The sequence below is a fragment of the Strongylocentrotus purpuratus genome, unplaced genomic scaffold, assembly GCF_000002235.5.
Source record: "Strongylocentrotus purpuratus isolate Spur 01 unplaced genomic scaffold, Spur_5.0 spur5_scaffold_17, whole genome shotgun sequence".
Taxonomy (NCBI): Eukaryota; Metazoa; Echinodermata; class Echinoidea; order Camarodonta; family Strongylocentrotidae; genus Strongylocentrotus; species Strongylocentrotus purpuratus.
This window is the reverse complement of record NW_022145602.1, coordinates 10,995,392-11,009,466: the sequence shown is the minus strand read 5'-3', so window position 1 is coordinate 11,009,466 and position 14,075 is coordinate 10,995,392. Positions and strand designations below refer to the sequence as shown.

The following is a 14,075-nucleotide window of genomic DNA, read 5'->3' as shown; positions in this document are numbered from 1 at the left end:
TTTGAATAGATTGTTTCACTTTGCTATTTTTCAGGTAGGACCTATCTGAACAGAATATGAGGGATGTCATTTAGGTTCTTGGGATATTCCTATTTCACTGAAAACACTGGTATCTTAAATTTTGAACATGTTGCCAATTTAATGATTTTAATGATGCAGAAAATACCATGAATCAAACGCCATTATTATGTGGACAATGATGCGTGCAAGCATGCCTGCTCTTTATGTTCACGTATCTGGGATTAGGGAGGCAGCACTAAATATTTAGCTGGACTTTTACTAAGGAACCTTTAATATCTTTGTTGTATGAATACATGGTCTCCTCCTCCCCCCCCCCCCCCCTCTCTCTCTCTCTCTCTCTCTCTCTCGCTTTTAATGTCAAACACTGACATAATTAGTCTTCTAAATTGTTAACAAAATACGTACTTATTTTTAATCGAAACCGAAATTTCATTTTCATTATTAAGGTGAGGAAGTACTGCTACTTGTGCCCTGGCAAACTTGGCAAAATAGATTGTTACAACAACAAGCAGCGGAGAAACCAAGTGAGAAAGCATCTCATGAATCTATACCAAAAGAGGGCAGACCTTTAAATTTACGCGACAATTCAAAATGGCGTAATATGGAGAATCCAAGAAATTCTGTGAAGAATCAAGAAACATCGGTGCCTACGAAAGTTCGACGTGCTAGGAGAGGGAGGAACGACCTAACATATCATCAAGAACAGGCAACATCGAGTAAACTTCCTGGACCAACCTTTCAAGTACCGAAGGGACCTGTTTCGGTTGACACTTGGCTACAGACCCGAAATACTTCAATGAGAGCAGTAAGAAAAGGCACTCGCGCGTTACGAAGGAAGCGCTTACCTGCCCATTCTTACATACCGAATATTGAACACCAAAGTACAGTGTCTCGTCCAGTTCGTGACCTTCTGTTGTCTTCAAGGCAATCACCCAGGCAATTTCCTCAACGACGGCAGAACCGGCAAGTAAACAGTGCTCAAGCACCTGCATATCAGTCTCCCCGTCAACAGAGTCGGGGTGCTGTGCGACAGCAGACGGCTTCAGGAGCTTATCGAGGATATAGACAACAAACATCTGCTGGAAGAACTGCTCACCAAACCAGTCTCCAACCACTGCAGTCCCAGGAACGTCCACCCAACCAGCCGGCTAATCCTTACTATTGGCAAAGAAATTTCACCAACCCTAGTGAATATCCGATACAAAATCGCCCGCCATCTATGGATGACATCTACCGACAGCGGATTCAGTCAGAGGTTAAAACGCTACAACGTTTGCGGTCAAGTTGGCACCACAAAGAAAGAGAACATGACAATAGAATTAATAAACATGAGATCATGAAGAAACTACGGGACCTACGCACAGATCACCTAAGCAGGCTAAGTCGTCTCACCCCTGGAGAAAGTCACTCACATGGATCCTCATCGCCTCACCCGAGGAAACCGCCAAAGATAATCCAAAACTACTACCCATTTGTACCTCATGGACGGGTGCAAGAAGACCATGGAGAGGCTGCTCCACAAAGGAGCACCAGACAAAAAACAACAAGTGAATCGACAAAGATTATCCCAAACTACTACCCATTTGTACCCCATGGAGCGGCTGCTCCACATATTGGCACCCCGCATAGAACAACAACAAGCTTGGCTACGCCGACAACAACGGCCACGCCGACCACAAAGGCTACGCCGACAACAACGACTGCGAGCTCTCCTGTTGGTGCAAGACCGATGACTAATCGTGAAAGAATGAGGCTTGACCGGATGGAGTATCAACGTCTTGGGTCCCGAACAGCATCGATTAATGGTAGGCGTGACAGTGGCCCCTTTTACAGAGTGTCTTCTACAAACAGAGATGATGAACTTCGGATACCAAGGCGTTCGGACTTTGAGACTAGACAAAGGGAGAGCGGTCTTGAGGTGGCCAACAACAACGAAGATCGTCCGGATTACGCTTCTGTGGACATCCCTGTGTGGTCCAGAGATGGCGAAACTATTTCCAGTATGAATTTACCCAAAATATCACAGCATGAAGAACTTGGTTTTAGGTTATTCCAAGAAGGAACGAACAGCCCAAACCCGACACGAACATACTCCAAAGATGATCCGCAGAGTGAAACACCGGATGACAACATCAGATCTGACTATAGGGAATCTTTTGCGGAATACAGTGAATTTGTGTCCGCAGACTATGATGAAATTGAAGACAAAATTTGGGATTATCACTTTAATCCCGATGATGGTGCAGATGCAATTTATGATACCGGGGTTTCTGTGGATACGTGGGGAGAAGCAAAATCAACCAAGAGTAAACGAGATCGGAGCATTATAGACGCAATGAATCGTCGTCTTGTAAAACAGAAGGACTCTATGTCGGCATCAGTTACTTCAGAGAGGATTATGCCTGAACTTGGTATGCCTCAAACTGAACAAGCATTTCGAGCTCTGCAGCAGGATATCATCAACGAAGAGCGAAACGAACCAGAAAGCCAAGAAGACATCACTCCGCGCTATTCTGCAGAGTCCCCAGATGTCCGTCCGAACGTACCACGGATCAATCAGGGTTTCCGGTCATCTACTGATAACGAACGGTATGGTCGTTCAAATTATTTAAGAAGTGCTATAGGTCACAAGGTTGCGCGGGCCAGAGCGTCGAGATCGGCGAAAGAAGAAAGTGACTTTGAAACGTCAGCATCGGAACCAATAGAGTACAGTTACGACCCATCAAGTGATCTGCAGGAAGCTGATGAATTCACGGGGGATGTAGACGGCAGGTCTTTAGACGCGGAAAAATTTCGTAAGCTGCAGGAGGAAATACTCGAGGAAGAGGAAGTAGGAAAGAGTCAACGAAACAGTGGAGGAAATTCACGTGATGGTCTGTCTGATAATCGTGACGACATTAAAGGCATTCGAAATGGTCCGGTAGGGCACGAAGACCGACTCGGAGGCAGCACTCTTAGCAGAAATGACTTACCACCAAATGATCATCTAGAATGGAGATGGGGGCAAAATGATGATATAACTCTAGATGAGTCTTATCTAGAACACATTGGCCAGGCTGAAAACAATGATGATGTAACTCTTATAGATGAATCTTATCTAGAACACATTGGCGAGGCTGAAAACAATGGTGCAGCGACTGCAGATAGGCCCTCTGCACCGGAGCCAGAACTGACTTCTATTTATGATGATGAGGCAGAAGGGAGAAGGGAACAGGCTTATGATCCGGTATCAGGAAGAAATAATGGTGAGTTTCTAAGTACCATGAAAGTGACATGTCAACTCAGACAATACATGTACAGTAGCAGGCACTCCGCTCAGTCTTGTCATTGCTCGTCATATTATTGGAGGAAACTACCTTCGGGAGCAAACAAAGTCTACAGTATATCATAGAGAAGTAAAGTAAAGTATTTCGAAAATATTCAATGGTACCATGCCCATATTGTCTACACTTGAAGGGGCCCTGCAAGTGTAGACAGCAAGTCCTCTTATGTCAACAGATGTCCTTGTACATTTCAGACATTACTCCAAGTTCGTATATATCAATTTCTCTATAATTATATATCTGATTTCAAAAAGGACATGAAAAATATATCTCCCATCAATATAACTAACTTTCTCCATGTGGATATTCATTGTTTGATAATGATCTTGTAGACTGACTTGGCAAAAATGGAAAGATCGAAGTTATAATTATGTTAAAAACAAAATTTGTTCAAATAGATTTATTTGCTCTTGCAGCACCTCAATCTCAATCGGAAGAATGGAGCGAGTGGTCACATTGCTCCAGTTCATGTGGACACGGCACCAAGACTAGACATCGAGCATGCACCGGACCTAACACCAACACCTGCCTCTACGGTGTCGAGTACGATGATGTTAAATGCGCACTTCCGAAGTGCTCTGGTGAGTGTGTCCCGCCAATTAGTGCTCCGGTGTTTGAAATGACACCACGGATACACCTATGATGGCTGAATTTATTACACTCATGGAGCACCCTTGGTGTTAAATTTTAAAATGTTGATAGAATTTTGATATAATTTCATTTACAACCCAGTGTCTTAATTGCATTGTGTTCCTTTTGAAGTGAAGTATTCAGGACCCCTTTGCGTATAAGCGGACTCAGTGGCATTAATACAGCTATCACTTGCGAATCAAATCAAATCATAGCGTTTCTTCAAATGAGATCCTGACATAATTACTATTAAACCAAAATCAGAATAAGAGGGAAATAATCTTTCCTCCCCCCCCCTAAAAAAAAGGGAATCGTATAACAAAATTTAACATGCACAGTATAGTTTGGCTTGTCGAAGCTCCCCCTCTCCTTTTTTAAATATTGTGTTAATAACATAGAATCATGGATCTGTGACCAATTTACTTACACTTCTATATTAAAGCCCGTCTGTATAGTTTGGCCAGGAGGAAGAAGATCACCCAACAAGGTCACTGGTGGCTATCTCATCAACTTAGCTCTCAGTTAAAATAAGAAAAAGAGGATTTTGGGGGACCAACGGGCACCGCTTAGGCATTGTTTTCTATATAGAGGGAGCAAGTAGCTACAAGTAGTATAATGGGGCTTAAATGAAGCCAACACAATGATACGCAGTTACGATGAGAAATAAAAACCGATGAATATTTTTTCCCCGGTCTATAGACGAGTGGGATGGAGCCGCAGTAGAGGTGGGAGAGGAGACGCCCTTGTCACAATGGAGAGATTGGTCTGGATGGAGCGTGTGTTCGGTCTCCTGCGGGAGCGGTCTCAGTCACCGGGATCGCTCCTGCCTCCAGGATCCAGACAAGGGGCCTGGTTGCGGCACTGCGCAGCGAGAGGAGACGCGGACCTGCCGGCTAGACGAATGCAACAATGGTAATTTAGTTTCATTCTTTAAATTGTAAATAATAAACTCCTTGTGTTGTATAGCGCGCTCTCAAAACTGATATTGCTTTAGCTTTAAAACGATGTTTCTTGACTACAGTCGACCGATTTGCTATTCCCGTTTGGAAATAATATATCACAATTGCATATCCTGAGATTTTCATATTCACAGCTCCCATGCTCTTTTTTTTTTTTTTTTTTTTTTTTTTTTTTTACTTGTGCCATAATTTGTTGTTTTAGTAGGGCACATTTATATCTTCGCTAAAAAAACATTAACAATTTCCTACGTGAAGATTTATATTTAAAATTACTCTAGAAGGGGTGAGTCGCAAAATTCTTCACTTTCTGAATCCTGCTGATGTGGATAATTTGGATTGTGACGTAGTCACGGGACAACTCTCCCCTTTGTCGTGTACAAAACTATGATTTATTTGCCTTTTTTTCTCAAAAATACCTTTACCCTCAATATATATTATGGATAGCATATTTTGATATGTCCTCGAAAAAGAAAAAGCCACCCAGATTTTGACAAATTGACATTTTAATCTTTTTTTATGTTGAAACAAATTGGAAAGTAGTCCGTCACTGTGACATTACCCATTCAGCCAATGTGAATTAAGTGCCAATAAGTAGGCTATAGTAATAACAACTTCCAGACATGCATAACTCTCTTATCTTTTATCCAAAATTAATTTTTAAAATTCACCAGTCTGCTTCTCTGGGTTTTCTTTTCTGCTTCCTTTTAGAGTAGTTGTCTGTTAAGGTTAGATTTCTCTTTATATGACTTGTTTTCTAACGTTATGTTTTTGTTTATCAAGTCGGAGGTGGTGGTTGGAAATCGGAAGAAGACGCTGCGAGGCGGACCGACCACGGCCAACATCATCACCACACCAAACGAATCAAATGCCATCTGGATGAAAGTCGGGCTCATCTTCCCATGGAACTTTTTTGGACCAGCCCATCAGGCGAGAAAATCACACATGCGATGACACATGAGAAAAACTCTAAGTAGGTAGATCCAATCAGATATATGCTGGAAAAAATGTGGTAATTTGTTTTTGTGTGTACATTTTTAAATCTATGTAAAATGTGATTTTGTTTTGCAAGATTTGTCAATACTTTCGTGATTGTTCGTGAATTTGTAGGTCACCTTCATATTAGACTCTTTTTTTCTTTGGGGAAACATTAGGGACTTTTAGATTGAGTGGACGAGAAGGGACGAGAACACGACGAACGCCGACTGATCATGCGTGTCAACGTACTTAACTGCCCATGTTGGCAACAATTAGAAATCTTTTAGATTGCACTCGACGATATGCATGCAGGAAGTAACACAATAAACATCACGGACAAAGAAAGAGGACAAAATATACAGTTCCTCATTCTACCCTCAACAAAAGAACATCCCTTCACTGCTAACATGTAAATATGTGGAGAACAGGTGAATATGCATGTGACACCTGTTCTACACATTTTTACATATTAACAGGAAAAGGGATATTCCTTTGTCTACCTGAGGAACTGTATATTTTATGCGCACGCGGCATACTAGTACCTTTCAGCATGTAAAGGCGCTATATAAATGTCAATATGTATGCATGTACTAGATTTAGGAAAATCAAGGTTGACGCATTCCCGATCGCCGACTGAGACGACATAACGCATGCGCAGTGCCTTAAAATGACGTCACACGTTGCAGTCAAAGCTGTCGACGTGCAAATCTAAAAGTCCCTATTGGGCAAGGAGGACGTGCGCCCCTTGACAAAGATTACAAAATTGTGCCCTGATTTCGGTTTGTTATGCCACCTCTTTTTATTTCATCACTCTAATAAAAACAGCCAGTTGCGTATGCCTTCCTTTTTTTCCTTGTCCAAGATTTCTTGTGTTTCAAGTCCGTTATTTTTCTAAAGTTAGAATGTTGAAGTGGTGAAAAATGAGAATAAAAGAGGCCTTTATATATGCATCTAGTCTTTTTTTTTAATATTACAGTGTTCTCAGAGTTCTGTTCTCCAATTTATTTGGTTTGATCCCTATCATCATTCGATACGACAATATTTGATTAAAGAAATAAATGCATGAAAATTTAGTGTTCAAAATATTTGTTATTGTTTTATTCTTAGGTACCACATAGAGGGAACCACTTTGGTTGTGACCGAGGATGAACCAACTGAAGGGAGCTACCACTGCATTGTCACTTATGGTGGAAGCAGAGGCACAAATGACAAAGGGAAAACGGGTAAGTAAAAAATGGAAATTTGTTTCATTAGTTTGCACATGAATAAATGAAGGAAGCTTCATGATAAAGCAGCAAAAATCAATGGAACTATGAATGAGAGGGTATTGTCTGCTTGTTTTGTTTTTTTACCCGACTGCTAAGAAAGTAAGCAACCAGGGAACCAACGGCTTTAAGTTCTCTCCGAGGGACTTGGTAATGAGGAATAATGCCTTACCAAAGGGCACTAGCACATCGACTTGGTTTCCAACTCGGGACCTCCCGTTTACGAAACCACTGATTTACCTTTATAGGTCATCGCGCCTATGGTGTTGAAATATCGATAAATATTATTACTTGCGGTAGCATTTTTTGTTCGTATATAATTATGATAAATCAATTTTGCCAAGAAATGTCAATGTCAATGAGAGACTGAAAAAGATTATCTGAAGATGTAAACAGTTTACTTAATATTTATTTAAGGGCCGAAGAAGGATTGTTCAAAGGCTTGCAGCCATATGTAACGAGGACTTCTAAGAAATCCAAATTATGTCTGATATTTCCAGACTTTCATTTTCTGTTCCTCAATTCAAAGTCCTCAGGTGGCGTCTTTTCGTAACTAGATTATGACAGACTTAAAGGTAATACAAAGTTTTGGTATGGGGTCATGAATTTGGTTCAAATGAAAATATTGGAAGCATATACGATCCTACAATATTCAGTGATCGTTGTCGCGGTCGGAATTGACTCTAAAGTTATGAAATTGTAAATAATAAACAATTTGTGTTGAATAGCTCCCTCTCAAGGTCAAGATATTAATTAAGCTATAAAACAATGTTTATTGACTAAAATTGATTAGCTATTCTTGTTCGGAAATTATATACCACAACTACATACTCTGAGATTTTCATGGTCGCAGCTACCATTGTACGGCCGTAGGAGCTATTTGAAATTTATCAAAATTTACCGGGAGCACCGGTAAATCTTTATATTCCATTTTTCTCGAAAAAAGAAGTGTTTTAGGGGCTAAAATTTCTGGTGTTTTTAATACATCCACAGGGGCATCCAAATATATTAAAATTGTAAAGAATCACTATCCACCCATTTTTCAAAATTTCCCAAAACTTTGTAATACCTTCAATAAATTTTTACATTTTTTCAGCTGCCTGAAAGCTAGAGGGGGGGGGGGGGGGACAAACATAAAATCATTAGGGCACATTTTTGTGCATACTTAATGTATGCCAGATTTGTTGTTGATTTTCTTTTTCTAGGGACATATGCCCCCTCCCCTTAATCCGCCTCAAACATAATTGATGTTGCTGTTCTGGGGCCCGTTTCATAAAACTTGTTACCTATAACAATTTTTATGACAAATTCACTCTCTGCCAATCAGATGCCATGATTTCAGTAGCTTATAACAGTAGCTTGAAACTTGTTATTGATATCAAGTTTTGTGAAACAGGGTCCTGTTCTTACTTTCAGACCCGATGGGTGCTTGTCTTTCCCACCCGTGCCATCACAAGGGTGTGTGCCTGGACCAGCCCAGTGGACAATACAACGTCTCGTACCGCTGCATGTGCCCGGCTGGATATGAGGGCATGACATGCCACATGGGTAACTTTGTTCAGAAATAAATGATGTTAACAAAATCTACATAATTTTGTTTGATTAGTAATATAGAGGTTCATTCATAGTCGTATGCATGGTTTGGACACAATCCTGCTATGGGAGTCGATTTTTTTTCTTTCTCGTATAGTCGTATAATGCTGCGATGGAACGAGCGAGATGAAACTATTGACACTTTTATGGTATCAACCTTTGATCAAAGTATGGCCATGATTTGGGGAATGAAAATCTGTTGAATTAATATTAGGAAAAGTACTTCCACATTTTGAAGACGATCGATGCCGTCCCTAGCATCCCGTCTTTTATATTACATGTATTATAATTGATATCATTATTGCATTTTCAATTTATTCTGTTTTATATGTCTTGACTTTCTGCAAAATGAATTATATACAACTTTAAATGGGTTAAGTCTTTTTCTTTTTGTTCGCGCCTAAATTTCGATAATTTCAAGAAAATACATAATCTCGCAATAAAAATACCAACATGCTTTAAAGAATGAGACTGAATATATATCTGTAAGAAGTAGTTGATACATGATATCCATAACTAATCTTCTGCATTTTGTTTGTATTCTTCTTGTAGCTCCTTATTTGAAGGGTGACTTCATAGTCTTTTCTTTAATGGGTTGGTTCATCGTATCAGCCACTGTGATAATAGTCGTCATGTACTTGGGCTGCAGTAAAAAGTAAGTTTTACGACCCCATAAATAGAAACAACAAATGAAGTTTTAGACATAAAAATCGAGTCCTAAAAATATACATATATATATATATATATATATATATATATATATATATATATATATATATATTAACGAACCAAGGCATATTCCATGATGCAACTATCACTAACTTTTAAAAGATATGATTAAATTTTAAAAATATTAGAAATGTATTTTCATCTGAAATGTGTAAATGAGTTTGTTATTATGGAAAATTTGTCGCCACTATATCAGAGAGACATCACCGCTTCAGCCAATTTAAAGAGCCCATATTTGTAGTGGTTACAATTTTTTTTTTAAATGCACAATTTTCTCTTTTTGCTCCGATTTTGGTCAAACTTTCACCAATCTACTTTTTTGATTTTTATTTGCTTTCCTCTAAGAATAATTTGCTATCAAGGTCGGATTTCCATTTAAATTTCAAAAAGACAACACTGTGAGATTTAATCTCCGCTCCCACACATTTGATAACCATAATTATAAATGTTAAAAGTAGGAAAAATCATTTATGTAATTAGCAGGTCTTTAACATTACTTTGATTAATCTCCGTCTCTTCTCTATTTCCTCTTTTATTTCATTTCATATTTTATTTCATTTCATTACCATTCCATCGCGTCTCAAATGGAATTATTTCTGTTTTTACTTCAGGATGAAGAAGCAGAACATGAAACGAAAGTTGCAACTCGATGATGCTCCAGCAGAACAGCTACTAGCGAGGATTTTGCCTCAAATTGAAACTATGACCTATCCCGATAGCGAAACTGACGAAGATACCAAGCCACTCTTGAGCTCCCGAACGCCTCAATTTGGCAAGGAGCTATCAGCGGAGAAAAGTATAACAACACCAGAGTCAACAGAGAAGCTTGAAGAATCGGGAATAGTGAGGTTTAAATCCTTCGTCAATAAGGTGACAGAAACGACTAGAAAAAAAGCTGAGGGATTCACCTTCCCGACACTTAAGCAGATGAAGGAGAATATAACAACACCCGAGTCAACAGAGGAGCTTGAACAATCGGGAAAGGTGAGGTTTAAATCCTTTGTCAATAAGATGGCAGAAACGACTAGAAACAAGGATCAGGGATTCACTTTCCCGACATCTAAGCAGATGATGTCGTTGGCTGACGAAATCAAAGCGCAGAGAAATATGAATAATTCAAATACCCTGAATTCAAGCACTAGCGAAGGACAACATTCTGACTCAAACCCCACGCTTAGCAGTTCTTGTGAAAGTCTTTATGAACGGGACCACGCGGAAGGGAATGGTCGCTTGGTGAACTATAACATGAATAATGGTCACTACAGTTCTTGTGAAAGTCTTCCAGGAAAGAACAACGCTGAAGGATGTAGTCGGCTGGTGAACAACAACATGAATAACTGCTCCTTGGACTACAGCAATGTTTCATCATGCGCTCCGTGCAGTGACCTCAATTCGTCATCGATCGTCGGGAACGACGATGACTCCCTCATGGAGATGTCGACCGACGATTTCCGTGATTTTCAAGTCGCCAATGCTTTTTCGGTGTTCAAAGGGTCGCCATCGACGCGGGAAAAACAAGCAGTGATCAACTCGTCGTTGGTGTATGGAAATTCAAACTCGACCCTTGTGTGTAATTCAAAGTCGTTGCTGGACGAGATGCCACGTGCCTCTGAAAAACATCCCATGTTCCACTTTGACCCCACAGCTACAAATTTGACGGGCCCATCTGACTGCAGTCCTGAGCGACAGAACTACGGTAATATCGGTTGTGGATTAGTTACAGCTACAAGTCCGCGGCGATGCGAACGATGGCCAATGCGTACGCCCCCATCGAGAGGAAATGGAGTTCGAGTACGACTTCCACCATCGCCGTCGCTCTCGGTCAGCCCGTCTCGGCTGTCGCTGCCTCCAATGGGGCAGAGAGGATCAAGGATGTTTGGGTCAACCGATGAGCATGCCATCCTGGAACAGTATCGTAAGCGTAGGATGCCTCACCTTAAGCATGTCGGGTCCCCTGTGTCTTTTGAAACGAGTCCGCAAGAATCGCTGGATGCTGCTAGGGACAGAACTACATCTGGAACATCGTTGCCATGCTTCCATCGTGGCCGCTCACATGGTACTGACTCTATTGCGGCATGTTTCAGAGATAGATCGAGAACAAGCCCTAGATCGAAGAAGCATCAGGAGTATCACGTTGCCACTGGGAAGTACAGTCCTACCGATCTGACATCGATAGATACTCTGACAGACGAGACACGTAGCAGACGAAGACTGCCTACAAACAGGAGTTTGTTTAGAGAACGGGCGTCTGACAGTTCGGTACTGCTCCGTGATTCAACGATGCATGCCAGTCGAGATATGCACCAACCGTTCTTATTGGACGAAAGTTGTACAACGTCATCAGACTATGTGAGCGTAGCCAATCAGTGTTCAGCAAGCACGAATGCTATGACGTTTGGTTTCCCCGAATACACTAATACAATGACTCGCATGTCTTCGTCTCCAAATAGTAACAGATGAAGGTTTTGGACATAATGGCTTATGAACTATTATGAACTTATGAGCTTATGAACTATTTACACTATTGTGTGCATACGCCCCTCATGTTTTACTATCCGGGATTCTGCCACGTAAAAGCTGCGTTTAAAGCCCCTCTAAAGACAGTGTTGGGAGCCCCAAATTCGCCAAAAAGTTTGCCATCGTTTTTTTTTAGGCTCCCAAGTCCCAACACTTTAAAAGAGTTTTAAGCACATCTCTAAAACTTTAAATTGAAGTCCAAAATGAGCAAATGATATGACTTGAAGTCAATTCGCATTTGAAATGTTGTTGTTCTCTTCCTCCTCCTCCTTCTTCTCCTCCTCCTCCTCCTCCTCCTCCTCCTCCTCCTCATCCTCATCCTCCTCCTCTTCCTCCTCTTCTTATTCCTCCTCTTCCTCCTCCTTTCCCCTCCTCCTTTTTCACGTCATCTTCTTTTCCTCCTCCCCTTTCTCCTTCTACTTATTCTTCTCTTTCTCCTCATCCTCCCCCTTCTACTTCTTCTTTTTCATATTCTTCTCTTTCTCCTCCTTATTCTTCTCCATTTTCTTCTTTCTTCTTATCTTGCTTTTAAACGAATATCTTTATCCAAGATGCCCCACGAGCAAAATGGAATGACAATTATTATCCATTTTTTCTTCTTCAGTAATGAAACTGTCAGTGTCATAGTTTTCATGAGCAGTATTCGTTTGTCATGCATTTAAATTACGCGAGAGAAAAAAAAAACTTCGTTATGGTTAAAAATGTGTTTGTATATTAGTATTCGCTTACATAAAGTATAACAGGAAGTAATTGTGATATACACTGTTTGTAACGTGCTTCAGATGAACACAGTTCTCATTAAATTGAATTACTCCCGCTCGAAGAAAATTGTAGTCAGAACAATTTTTTTTAATGTGTTTTTTACCGTAAATATTCATTGTATGTGCAAATATAATTTGAATTTTGAGCAATTGTTTTTAAATGTATTTAACTTGATTCTTTGAGGATTTGTTTCATTATCAAAAATTGAGATTATATTATATTATTATTAAACATGCAGTATCCAAAACTGAAAAAATGGATCTATTATTTGTTGTTCTTATCATTCGTTTCCTTTCTATTCCTGAATCAACTTTCTCTCTCTCTCTCTCTCTCTCTCTCTCCCCCCCTCTCTCTCTCTCTCTCTTTCCATCCTCTTCCTTCAATCAATTCCTATTATTTTTGTTGTTTCTATCTTTCGAATTGATATCAAATATTGCATTAAATAGCACCATCAATCATTTATGTTGGTCCTTTATGATGTTGTCTAACAGAAGTCTTAATAAAATTTATAAAATGATGCAATATCCAAAACTGAATAAACTTTCTCTCTCTCTCTCTCTCTCTCTCTCTCTCTCCCCCCTCTCTCTCTCTCTCTCTTTCTGTCTCTCTTTCCAGCCTCTTCCTTCAATCAATTCCTATTATTTTTGTTGTTTCTTTCTTTCGAAATGATATAAAATATTGCATCAAATAGCATCATCAATCATTTATGTTGGTCCTTTATGATGTCTTACAGAAGTCTTAATAAAATTTATAAAATAATGCATGCCATTTTCTCCGAACGGCCAGGTTTGAATCAACTGTCCGGATACATTATAGGCCTACCTGTCAAAAGTAGAAGTTTTAGTATGTTTGAAGGGTATATTAATGGAAAAATTGATACTGTTTCTCAATAAAGATTTTCACAAATGGAGTGATTGTAAGACGCAGACTCACGCAGGCATTGATGTATTAATGTTCAGTAATGGCAAGCTTTACTCTCTACAGTAATGACACTTGGAGAAATGAGGCTTGTTTCAAACTTCTAGGCATGTATCTGATCTACTTAGAATTGTTGAAGTTTAACCCTAAAAAGGCCGGGCTATTTTGGTAATCCCTCATCCGGGGGAGGGGGGGGGGGGGTGCCCCTTTGGAATCACGGGCATGGAACGACGACAAATTCTTATTGATAGAGTATCTCATAAAGGAATAAGTCCATAAAGTTGTATAGTTATATCTCGATGGTTTTTTAATGCTTACTAAATAATTAATTATTCTTAAATATCCGCGAAATGACAATTCTTCATTGAGTAGCCTATTAACAG

The 14,075-nt window shown here is 39.9% G+C and overlaps 1 protein-coding gene across 3 annotated transcripts; it reads left to right on the top strand.

Annotated features, from left to right (window-relative positions):
- The first annotated feature begins 1,659 nt into the window (after nucleotides 1-1,659).
- On the top strand, nucleotides 1,660-12,317 carry LOC105440495. 3 transcript variants are annotated; one of them, XM_011670713.2, is made up of 8 exons: nucleotides 1,660-3,266; nucleotides 3,761-3,925; nucleotides 4,674-4,886; nucleotides 5,714-5,903; nucleotides 7,016-7,131; nucleotides 8,590-8,721; nucleotides 9,319-9,421; nucleotides 10,107-12,317. In XM_011670713.2, the coding sequence occupies exons 1-8, from the start codon at nucleotides 1,751-1,753 to the stop codon at nucleotides 11,953-11,955; spliced, it is 4,284 nt and encodes a 1,427-aa protein (XP_011669015.2). In that variant the 5' UTR covers nucleotides 1,660-1,750; the 3' UTR covers nucleotides 11,956-12,317. The 3 variants fall into 3 exon arrangements, with proteins under 3 accessions (XP_011669015.2, XP_030844541.1, XP_011669014.2); XM_030988681.1 differs by having other exon boundaries at nucleotides 3,743-3,925; nucleotides 5,720-5,903; XM_011670712.2 differs by having other exon boundaries at nucleotides 3,743-3,925.
- The last annotated feature ends 1,758 nt before the right edge of the window (nucleotides 12,318-14,075 follow it).